The sequence below is a fragment of the Balaenoptera acutorostrata genome, chromosome 16, assembly GCF_949987535.1.
Source record: "Balaenoptera acutorostrata chromosome 16, mBalAcu1.1, whole genome shotgun sequence".
Taxonomy (NCBI): Eukaryota; Metazoa; Chordata; class Mammalia; order Artiodactyla; family Balaenopteridae; genus Balaenoptera; species Balaenoptera acutorostrata.
Genome location: NC_080079.1, coordinates 26,478,046 through 26,490,480, shown reverse-complemented (window position 1 = coordinate 26,490,480; position 12,435 = coordinate 26,478,046). Strand labels below are relative to the sequence as shown.

At 40.5% G+C, this 12,435-nt stretch overlaps 1 protein-coding gene across 3 annotated transcripts in view; it reads left to right on the top strand.

Annotated features, from left to right (window-relative positions):
* CNNM2 (cyclin and CBS domain divalent metal cation transport mediator 2) overlaps positions 1 to 12,435 on the top strand; it is a 150,670-nt gene that overhangs the window by 123,724 nt on the left and 14,511 nt on the right. For all 3 annotated transcript variants that reach the window (XR_009005651.1, XM_007187220.2, XM_057530834.1), the window contains exon 5: positions 9,857 to 9,950. Coding sequence is in view for 2 of the 3 variants with exons in the window: in XM_007187220.2 (XP_007187282.2) it covers positions 9,857 to 9,950 (94 nt within the window). In the remaining variant the exon portion in view is untranslated. The remainder of the gene's footprint in view (positions 1 to 9,856; positions 9,951 to 12,435) is intronic.

Sequence of the window (12,435 nt, the reverse complement as noted above, 5' to 3'; positions counted from 1 at the left end):
CCAGTTTGGAGGAGACTTGGTGTAGGTGAATGGGTGTCAAGGATAACATACTTAACTTCTGGGGTGGCCTTACAGTGGGAGAATTTCATCTCCCTGTTTTCCTATCTGCAAACAATTTCAATATAAAGCAATGTTATTAATTACTTTAATTTCCAATACAGACAGGCACTTAGTGATTGCTGAGGCACTGAGGCATTCATTTGAAGAAGGGTGAATTCAGGTGTTTGTATTTTTTTTGAAGAGTTTGGGGAATTACCTGTGCATGTCTAAATCTTGGCTGGGCATTTGAAATTTTTAAGTGTTGTGAGTTCCTTGGGTCTCCTTTTTATCGTCTTTTATTTCTTCCACCCCTCGTTAGGACTTGGTCTTGCACAATTTCCTAGAGATGCCTTATGATCTCTTCCCTTAACGCCATCAAAATAATCCATTTATTATTGTTTTTATTCCTGATTACTACCAGCTTCTGTTTTAATGAGGAACTGATGGGATAATCACAGCCTCTCATGGCAATGGTAACTTACCTCCTTCTCACTGTAACATAATCCACTATATAAGGTGAGAAGGTCCATCCATTCTGAACCCTCCTAGGGGCCCTAGAGGGGCTTTTGTGCTTGGATTGACAGGAGGCCCTTATTATCTCACAGTTTCACTTGGTAGAGCGCAGTTCTTGGTATGGAGACCAAGATGAATAGTACAATGAATAGCATGCTAGTTTTATTGATTTCTTGTGTCTCTTTATTGAAGAATTACTTTTATAGGAATTCTGAGTGTATTTCAATATAAGAATACTAGCCCCTTAAGCATTCTCCTGTTTCTTGGTTACTTCCTAGGTAAGAATTGGAGGGATCTTTATGAGTATAATTAGCACTTGGTAGACCCATCTACAATTTACATTGAGTCCAGCAAGTCCCAATTATCTAAATGAATCAAGATGTTTCTTTTTATCTGAAAATAACTCTTATCAGATGTCGAGATGTTAGAAACTCTGGGAAGTGTTGTGTTCATGCCCCGTGTTTGGACTGTATAGTGAATTCTGGAAGCAGAAGTGAGGAACTGTAGAAAAGTCTGTGGATTAACCAGGTATATGCTGCTTTCATATAGTGTTTCTTGGAAACTTCTGTTTGCAGGTTTTCTAAGTCAGTACCCTGATTATTCTACTAACCTTAGTCTCATTCAATCCTGAATTGTTTTTCTTTTTCTCTGGGGATAGACAAGCTTGAAACTCTGAGGGGGTTGGGAATTTATTTTATTTACTACAGTGAAGGAGTAAAGCATTCGTGTTTCTCATAAAATCTAGATGTGAATATTCCTTAAACTTAAAGAAACTGAATGACATTAAAGACAGTTTATTTAGAACTTTGAGGATTGACATTGTGAATTTCAGTAATATTAGAAACTCTGTGGCTTTCAATCGTCGATTTTTATATAGTTAGCATTTATGAATTCTGATTCAGTAATGCTCTATTGGTATGTAAAAAAGCCATTTCCTGGCTGATGGATGAAAAAATAGATTTTATGGAAGAGGGACTTCATAATTCTTGTCCCTTTATAAGTAAATCTTTAAAGATATTTTTGATAAGGCTTTTATGTCCATGTACCTATATTTGAATACCTATGTCACGTTAAATATTTTTATAAATGTGACAAGTTCTTGGAACTGACGATGTCATGGGAGTTTTTTTAAATTTTTATTTTATTTATTTTTGGCTGCGTTGGGTCTTCATTGCTGCGTGCGGGCTTTCTCTAGTTGCGGTGAGCGGGGGCTACTCTTCGTTGTGGTGTGTGAGCTTCTCATTGTGGTGGCTTCTCTTGTTGCGGAGCATGGGCTGTAGGCGCGAGGGCTTCAGTAGTTGTGGCTCGTGGGCTCAGTAGTTGTGGCTCACGGGCTCTAGAGCGCAGGCTCAGTAGTTGTGGCGCACGGGCTTAGTTGCTCCGCGGCATGTGGGGTCTTCCCGGACCAGGGCTTGAACCCGTGTCCCCTGCATTGGCAGGCGGATTCTTAACCACTGTGCCACCAGGGAAGCCCCATCATGGGAGTTTTATAAAGATTTCAAGGATTTATGGAGGTGTTCAAACTGTAGAGTTTGGTGAAAATCATGTTCTTGAAGGCCAGGCAGTTACCTGAGGTACCCAGAGTATGACAAAATGAAATATCATAATACCCTGTCAGTCTAGCATAGCCATCACCATTGACAGAGTATAATCCACCCTAAAATATCACTAATCCATCATTGGAAAGTCATGCCAGGTTATTGAGCATGTTCCACTGCATTTCAAGAACATTAAACCAGAGGAAAGCAGCTGTAGCTGCCTTCCCTTCCTGGCCCCAGTGGCCAGCGAGCTGCCTTCTTCTGCAGACACTAGAAAAACTCTTTTATTAAGTAATTGATGTTTGGAATATAATTATAACTAGAAACAATCACTTTGAGTTTAAACCCTAGATGAAATAAAGTCTAATTTATTCAAAGCAAACCATTTAAGTAAGCTTACTTAAAAAAATATCCTATAGGTTATGGGACACATACTACATATGAATAAAAAGGCACTTTCAAGTTTTATCTGAGAAAGTAGATTTTTAAACTAAAATGTATTGTGATAAAAGCACAATAAATAGTGAAAGAAAACTTTTTTGGCTCTACATGCCTTACATAACTTAACAGAATACACATATAAAAGTAGAAATGGATAGGAACATAATCTTGGTGGAAAATTTTTCCACCATCATAAAAGAGCAAGAAAAAATGTTAGAGTTTTAAATTGTGTAAATAAAATTAACCAAGTTGAAGAAAATTAAATATAAAGCCAGGGAAATACACTTTAAAAAAAAAGTTTTATGTGACTTCTTCATAAAAATTGGTCATATGCTCTGTCACATGTAAATTCTAATAAATTCAGAAGGATAGAAATTTCATAAAACTACCTGCATAGATCATGATGAAATAAAATTAGACATAAAAATGCATAATCAAAAAGTACTAAGCTATTTTAAAACTGTGATCAATTCTCTTACAAAGGTTTATACATAAGGTATAGAATAAAAGACTATTAAATAATATAAATACCATATCCACAGTATGTCAAAGTTTAAAATTTTATTCTTCCTCTAAGTACTTACATAAGAAAAAAAGATATCTCTGATTTTCCATAATAGAAAAAGAGCAAAGCAACAAACTAAAAAGAACAAATTAAATAATAGAGTGTCATGAAAATAACTTTTAAAATGAAGAAGTTTTACATCATCCCATAAATAAAATCAAGATTGGTTCTTCTAAAAGATTAACAAAATCATTATTCTATTGGCATAATTAATGTAATAAGAGAAGAAAACTAGAAGTTCTCCCTTCTCCCCAAAAAAGCAGCTAGAATCAAAGGAATTGTGTGAAAAAAAAAAAAAATTGAGACTCTAAAGAACTCAATTTCTGTATTGTACAAATAGAACAAGATGATTTGATAGTTAAATGCATTCTTTACGACAGTATGGCCTAATCTGAAGTCTGATAATGTTCTGGGCCAGTCTCACTTGTCCACATTGATGGAGAATTCCTAAATAAAAAGGTAGCAGTTAGAGACCAATAACGGACCCAAAGAGCTATTCACTGTGACTGTGACTGAATTAGGATTATTTTAGGTATTCAGGGCTAGTTTAATAGAAGAACAACAAAACTAAAATATGCCATGTTAATTAGGAAAGCAGTAAAGGAAAAAAATCCCTATGCTTAAATCAGTAGATATCAGGACAAAATTAAGCATCCATTCTTGATTTCTAAAACAAACCAAAACCAAAAAATCTTTGTAAAAATCCATGATGAACAGTGAACAAAAAAGAAAAAAATGCTGTAAACCAATCACATGCTTAAACTGGCAGCTTCCTTTTGGGAATAAATATATACACCCCCTCATATACATGCATTTCAAGAAATCATTATTTTTTATAAAGCTTTTTATGCAAATAGATTTATAGCAAATAAATCTATCAATTATAATTAAAGTAGTAGAAATAGTCCATATGTCTAAGCTAATCAAATTTCAGTGTGGACAATATGAGAGATCATTATATGGTCATAAAAGAAGTAGAAAGCATGTACAAAAATACGTCAAAAAAGATAGTGTGCCTGTAATTATAACTATTATAAACCATTTTTCTAATATATATAGTTGATATTTTACAGTGAAGTATTTGTTGGTCCTTTGGGGAATAAAATGTCTAAGCAGATAAAAAAATATCATTGTTCTTACACAACACATAATTAAGTTATGATTTTAGTAAATATAAAGAATAATAGGAAAACAAGAGGAATAGCTTTCTTCTTTGCCAATTATGTAATCAATGGAAAGGGATGCTTTTTTTTTCTGGGGTTAATTTTTGTTGATTTCATGCCCCAGATGTTTTGTTGTTCAATTGCCCCATCCACTCTTTTCCTTTAGGGTTTCTGACATAGATTCGAAAGGGTTTTTCCCTACGGAGTGAAATCTGTTCTTTTGTGGAGGTGGCAGGTAGCATCTTAGAACTAAACAGCCTTTGACAATATTTAATATCATTTCACTTGTTATTGGGAGAGAATTGAAGCCTTCAATACCAAACCTTCTCAAGGAGTTTTGAGTTGCAGGGTCTCCGTGTCCCAGTGAATAATGTTTCCTCACTCTTGAGTGTGTACAGATAACACAGCCATGTTACAGAAAAAAATTATTTAGATACCTTGTGTTGACTCTATTTTTTAAAAATTAAATACGTATAAATATAAAACTAGCATGAGCTCCTTTTGAACCCTTTGAGCTGAGAACTCTTACATAGAACAATAAAGAAAACAAGTTTGTAATTAGTATTTTAAATGTGTAAATGACACTGTTTGGCTGATAGGAAAGTGCCACTGGTCCCAGGACGGTAGCAGGGAGCTCTGGCGCTGGCTCTTGCATTCAGCACACTTAGGTCCCTGTGTGCCTGGCGAGGATGACACCCTCCAGCCCTGTGCTCAGTTTGAGCTACTCTGTATGTTTGTACAGTATGTTGTGTTGTTATTTGGCCTCCACTGGGTGTGACCGGATTACTTGTATGTTTAGTCCTCCCCTGTTCCTTTCTCTTTGGCTCAGTGCTTCTCACACTTCAGTGTGCTTGGGAATCCCTTGGGGATTCAGTACGTCTAGGGTGAAGTCTGAAATGCTTCATTTCTAACAAGCTCCAGTTGGTTGAGTAGCAAGCCTTAGCCACGATGATTCACGATTCACGTAGTAAGAACAACTTAACAGATTTGAGCACTAAGGCAAATGCTGCCACTGACATCTGGTGGCAGCACTTGGTTAGAAGGTGGTCAACCAGATAGCCTGAAATATATATAAATTAATTTCTGACTGTCAAAAAAAAAAATTTTTTTTTTAATTTAAGTGTTTATGAAGCAAACTTGCTGAGTCCTAGGACTACATCTGTGGACTGCAGATTGAAAAATGTTGCTAGAGGATGTCTGGGTGGTGCGTCCCCTCCTACTGGGCAGTGCTGGTGAACACAACCTAGCGTTTGTGCCCCTGGCATTTCATTACCTTCTTTTAGGTGTCAAACCCTATTTTGCGATGGTGATTTAAAAAACAAAAACAAAATAAAAAAAGAACTCAATTCCAGAGTGAGCAGACCGAGTAGATGCTCAGCATATGGGATCTGAGGGTCTTCAGCCTTGAGTCCACGGCTTCCACTGAGCGGTTGATCTTGTTTGTGCCCACGAGGATAGCTTAGGCTTCTGCCTTGAGGCCAGGTACAGCACGTGACTGCTGGGTACTTTGTGGATGCTTAGAAACTTTGAAAAGAGTTGTCTAATACCTTTTTCCAAAGGAAGGTAGGATTCTGTAGTTACTACAGAATCCCAGGCAAAGCTGGGACAGTGAGGCCTTCTTCCTGTTTTGTCAGTTTACCAACATGAAGCCCTAGCTTCCTTTGGGAGTCTGTCCTGTCTCGATTTTTGTGTGTGTGTGTGTGATATACTAGACTAGAGCAAATTCGTGAATGTTTCAAAAGTAAAATTGATACGGAGCTCCTTCCCTATATGGAAGAAGTTTGTTTTCTGAGAAGACACCTGATTGAACTTGAGCCAGGCAAGCCATTTCCTCATAGGGCAGCCCTGCTTTGTGTACCGGTAGGTTTACGCGAAACCGGTCAGTTTTTTGAGACATTGACACACATAGATGAGTAAAAAAAATGTGTTCACTGGATGTTTCTAAAACTTGCCTACCAGGAAAGTAGAGAAGGAGTCCTACTAGAGTCCTACTTCAGTCCTCTAGAGAAGGAGATAGGGCTGGGCAGTTTTTTAAACTTTTGGAATTGTAGAATCACAGGATGTTAGAACTGAAAGAACCACAGGTCTCCTCTCCTTTACTGCAGTTTTATAACTGAAGCAAAATTAGTCTAGTGCAGTGGTTCCTAAATGCTGATACTTGGCAAAGTTTTCACCAGTTTGAGGAAAAATGAGAAAAATAAAAACAGTTGCAGTGAGTTCTTCATAAAGCTGTGTGTATTCAGCTTCAAGACCTGTTATTCTGAAATTATATATTTTCTATATTTTGGGGGTTAAAATGTGTGGGATTTTGTGGAATGATGGTTGCAGTAGATAGCTGTGTTTTAAAAATATCTTTATTTTATGAAATAAAAATGCGGCAACCCTCTCTCTGTTTCTGAGAAGGAAGATGGATTTTCCTAGTTCTTGGAATCCAAGCAGCTGGGAATCACTGACCTAGTACACCTGCCTGTAATCTGATGGATCTGGACTAGGTAGACTCCAGAAGAAAGATAGCGGATCCTCCCCACCACCTGCCGGCCTGTCTTGGGGGGCAGGGAGAGATCAGCTGAGGGGGGCTGCAAATCTTCAAGCAGCTGTCCTAATTTAATTTGCAGACTCACAGCTTCTGGGGGAGTCTCTTGAGAGGCCAGGGTGCACAGAGGTTCCAGAGCTGGCACCCATTTGCAGGGACACGGAACACAGAAGGCCCTGTAGCTTGTTTAAAAAAAAAAAAAAAAAAAAATTAAAGGATCCAGATCAACAGGAGATCCATAGAAATGGAAGTCGATATGAGGCTCTACGGCATTTGATCCTTCCTCCTGATTTTCTGCATAGAAATGCAGGTTACATGATGGTCCTACAGACACTTTTGAGCTTACAGTCACTGAGGCAGATATTTTCAGTTAGCGTATATGTACATCCTAGCTCTCTGATACAAAATCAAGGATTAGTCCATGAAGAAATGGATAAGTAACTGAAGGTATACACAGCAGGCACTTTCATTTCTGCTGCTCATCGTCTCTGAATATTGTGTCCCTGTCCCCCTCTCTTAGGGACCCTGCATCCCATTCTTTCCCGCCAGCTTTTGGCTTTTGCTCCTTGAGTTCCCACCTCCTCTCTCTCCACTAACTTTCCACCCTTTCTGCCCCAATTTGGCTAATCCTAAACAGACCTCATTTGACCCCAAGGCTGCTGCCAGCTCCCCTGTGGCCCTGCTGCCTGTGCTTTGTCCCTCCTGCCCTCCCTTCCCTTCCACAGTCTGATTTCTTCAGGAAAAGACTCCCTGAGGCCACAGTGGCTCCCTCCTCAGTGACTCTCTGACCGTCCCTTTACTCTGAGGTTCTTCCCTCTCCCAGCTTCTGTGGTGACACGGTTGTCCGGTTCTACTTGTATCTGTTTTCCCTTTGGTCCCATATTTGTTTCTTTTTCTCCTCCTACTCCCAGTCAAGGGCTGTAATTGCTCATTTTCTCTTCTCCTCTCTCAGACCCCCATCTCCAGTTCTGACCTTTTCCCTGACCTTCGTCCTTCCATTTCAGCCTTTTTGATGGACTCTTCAAAAGGCCTTGTTTTCTTAAAGGGAATTTGTCCCCTCTTCCCGGCCCCCATCACTGATGCATCCCCTTCCCAACATTTCCATCTCCACTCATGGGGTCCCCGTTTTTCAAGTTGCTCAGAGCAAACTTCTGTGATTATTGATGCCCCCTCTCTCTCCTTGCGCTTCTTTCTCCCTTACGGTTTCACCAAATTATGTTGATTCCTTATCCGTAGCTCCTCTCATAGTGATTTTCTTCCAATCCTGTGGTTACTGCTCTCGTGTATGTCTAGACTTGATCTTCCTGAAACCGTATTCCTCTGCTCAAGAACCTGACCTCATTAGCCCATCCTTCAAGGAGCTCCGCAGTCTGACCTGCTCACCAAAGTGCTTTTCCAAACCCATCTCCCCTCCTTTCCTGGCAAACCCACTGAGCCTGGAAGTCTGCTGCCACCCACCTCTGACCTTCCTCAACACTGTTCCCTTCCCTTGGCTCAAATCCTACTCCTCCTCAGATTTTCCTTCCTGTATAAAATGTATCTTTATACAAGAACAGGAAGTCATTTTTTTCTCTCTGAACTCCTTATATTCTTGTCTTTTTCCTCGTGTAGAATTTTTGTTTACTGCCTTGCATCATTGAGTTTCATGTGCTCTCCCCTTTTCTGGATTGTGTGCTCTTGGAGAAGCAAGGGCTATCTTTTCACAAGGCTGCACAGCCTCTCCTGAGGACCCTGCATGGTCAGGGTTTTTAGTGCCTATTGGTTTGCAGGTTGATTTTATATTATAGCAAGAGAATTGGTTGGAGATTGATAAAACTAATATTTTCCATTGAGTGAAGGAAAACCCAAAAGAGAGACAACAGATAGTTTTCTGAAGAAGAATTTTGAGAAAGGGCTTCCATAACCAGGAATTTGGTATAGAATAATAGGGAGTGATCACAGTGATGGAGTTTGCGTTCATAGGTGGCACAGTGTAGCACATTGGTGAAGAGTTTGTTCTTCGGTTACTTCATCTTTCTGAGCCCTGCTCTCCTGATTTATAAGAGGGTGGTAATTGTGTCTGCTTCGTAGAGTTGTGAGCATTAAATGGATTAATAAACGTGAATTGTCAGCACAGTTTCTCTTCAATAAATGGTAGCTTAATTTTTGTTTACCCATTGTAAAGGATGCACCATAAACGTACCCTCCTACTAGAGAGGCAATAATTATAGGTAAGGTGAGCAAGAGCTGTTCTGACCCTTGGCTTGGAAATCTAGAATGCAACTTGCTTATGAGGGTTTTCCAGTAGCCCAGAAAAGGATTATGGTGAACCGTAAGGCTAGGGGGATGAATAAGGCACAGTGTGTCCCAGAGGAGATGATGAGAGGGAAGAAGCTGTAGTCAAGTTAGAGGAAGGAAAGAAAAGGGAGAACCTTAGAAGAGGTTTTGTCCTGATGGAACGAGGTTTCTTAAGGTGCTTTGCCGAGAAGTACCATGGTGTCCCAGTGCCTCTGGAGTGTCTGGATGACCAGGGATTGGCCTGTGACGTGTCTGCTCGGTTGGTCAGGACCCATGCTAGGGAGATAAGAGGGAGTTCTGCCGCTGGGAGCCAGTTTGGTCCTCCCTGTTTCATGGTGACAAACCATGTTGGCCCTTGACCCTGACTCTGCTCCGACTCAGGCTCCCGTGGAACTGCTTGGGTGACCGTCACTGAGCACCTTCTCAGCGTTTGTCCCATGGGTGGAACACAAGAGCCCCATCTTTCAGTTACTGGGAGGGCTCTCAAAGAACCCACGAACTGGGATGCTGGGAAATATTGAGTGGACTCATGGAAATTAAACATCACACTACTTTCACCTCTGCATCTCCAGCTAAATCCAATTTTTCATATTTAAGATGAATTAACCCTCTCCTCCATCTAAGTGGGAAAGATTATCTGAGGCCTTTTTTTTTTTTTTTTTTACTTCCTTGGGATTGTTGGGAAAGGAGTTTAGACAAAAATCTGAGGAAGGACTAAATCTTGCATAGAGTTTGCAAAGAAATTCATGTAATTGGACTGAACATGCTCCCTTTTTTCTTTTCACAGGGGAAAGTGGAAGTAGAAGCTGGGAAAGAAGGTATGAAGTTTGAAGCCAGTGCTTTTTCATACTATGGTGTAATGGCCCTTACAGCCTCCCCAGGTGAGTTTCCTTCTCAGCCTCAGGGCAGGGCTAGGTTTTAGGAAATAACGCCCTTGTACTGTCATCTTTCTGTACCTGCCGGCTAACCCTGTTTATTTACTTTTTGAACTTTTTATTGAAGTGTATAATGTATACAAAAAATACTGCTCACATCATACATATATACCTCCATGAATTTTCGCAAACTGAACTCTCTTGTGTAAACCAGCTCCCAGATCAAGAGACAGAACATCACCAACCCCAGAGAACCCTCGCCCCACCCTCCCCTTTAGTCACTATCTCCCCAAAGTAACCACTGTCTTGACTTGTAAGCATTGACTAGTTTTGCCTCTTTTTGAACTTCAGGTAAATGGAATTATTCAGGACATATTGCATTGAGTCTGGCGGCTTTTACCCAGTGTTGTCCTGGTCACACTCATCTGTACTGCTGTGTGAGCTTATACTCTGTTTCTTCTCATTGCTGTACAGTGTTCCATGGTATGAATATACAGCAATGCATTTATTCTTTTCACTGCAGATGGACACTGGAGTAGTTTCCTGTTTGGGGGCTACTCCGAATTGTGTGTCTGTGACACCGTCCGCGTCCTTTGGTGAAGACACTTCTGTTGGGTGTATGTGTAGGAGGGGAATGGCGGGGTCGGCGTTAATAGCTGCAGCCCCACAGTTTCCCAGGGTGGCTGAGGCAGTCACACTCCTGCCCGTGCTGACCGGGGTTCCAGTGGCTCGATATCCATCACTTGATACTGTTGACTCTTTTAGATGTTAACTATTCTGGACGTTTTTCAATTTGCATTTTTCTGAGGATAGTTGAGGTTTTAATATATATCCATTGCCTATAGCCGGCTCTTCTCAACTAGAGAGCTGGCCAGTTAAAGTCAGCCAACTAAGGCTGGGTGTGCCACGGGGTATCGACCTAGTGCTCTGAGCACAAGATGCCAGAAAGCGGTGTCTGTTCTAGTAGGAACTTGGCTCACCTCTGGGATGGGACTTGAATGGTTCTTCTTTGCACCACTTGCTTTGCTACCTTATCCCCGCTGGCAGGCAGGTAAACAGGGGCTGCAGTACCACCTTGTGGCCAAAATACCAAACGACATGCTGTGCTAGGAAATAACCTTTTATAAACCTCAAACTTTAAAAAAGCCGATCCTAAAAGAATGCTGTCACTTCTGAAAACCAGTCTCAAAAGGGGGAGGGGACACCTGCAGACAAGTCTGTGTTGTGACACTGGCCCTCATCTACTGCTTCACACAATGTCTCAGGCACCCAGAGATGTTACAGTTAGAAAACCAGGGAAATGTCAAGAATTCTCCGATATTTCTAAACCTCCCCTGTCCCCGATGCATCTGCTCACTATCCTGGTGCAGGCTTTTGAGTCACATGGGCCAGTGTCCCCATTGTCTAGCACCCAGTGTGAACACAAGCCTGTCTAACCCCACTTAATTAGTAGGTGTCTGCTGTCAACTTCAAGGTGATCTTCTGTTTTCACTGCTAGTGACAGGACGGGGAGATTCTTAACTAGGCCAAGAAGACCTCGGAGACAGCCTGAGTTCCACTTATGGGTTATCTGACTGAGAAAGGCCCTTGGCTTCCTCGTTATTAAAAGGGTATAAGATTACCTCCTGTGGCTGTTAGAAGAATAGAATGTGATGATACTCACACAGTACTTTGTCACCTTTAAAGCACAAGAGGAAATGTTTGTATAACACGAGTAGGTGTTGAGATTGTGACTATTGCTTGGCAACCACCCTCAAATTTGCCCCGGGTTAGCAGAATCAGGTATGTAAGGTGGCTTTGAAAGGACAGCTAGAGGAGTAACTTGTACATTTTTATGCATCACTAGTTCTTGAACCCTAAATATTAGCCCAGTTCATATTAAACCATGGATTTATATAGGGTAAATCACATTCAGGAAAGGAATTGAAGAGCAGGCCTTCCATATAGGAAGTGTGTGGGGCTGCAATTTCCTACCTAATGTGGTAGGAAATGCTCGGAAGGAAGGGAATTTCATTAACGGCATCTTATTTACTTAAAGGTCCAGCGTTTTACTTGACTTTACATTGAGGATTCGGGATTTTGTATATTCATTGAGATGCAATAATAAGTACAGTAATCCCAAGATAATGTTTCTATTTATTAATGTTGATTGCCTAGGAAGACCCTACAGTAATCAGTTATCAAGACCGGCCCAGTTATTTGTCAATTATACCTCAATTAAAAAAAAAAAAAAAAAAAAAAACCTGCCCAGAAAATATGACCCCTGCCTGGTAGGGCATGTTGATTGACTTTGGTCTGCCATTCCCAGGAAATCTGTATATGATATTCTTTATTTACCTTCCTCTAATACTTTGAATTGCTATGGAATACTGTGAAATTTCAAAGCATCTGGTCAAAGTTACAATCAGACCAATTAAGAATGTAAATGAATTGAATAATTTTTTGCCACAGATAGGGACGCTGTAGGCTGTGCAGTGAACAGGTATCGAGG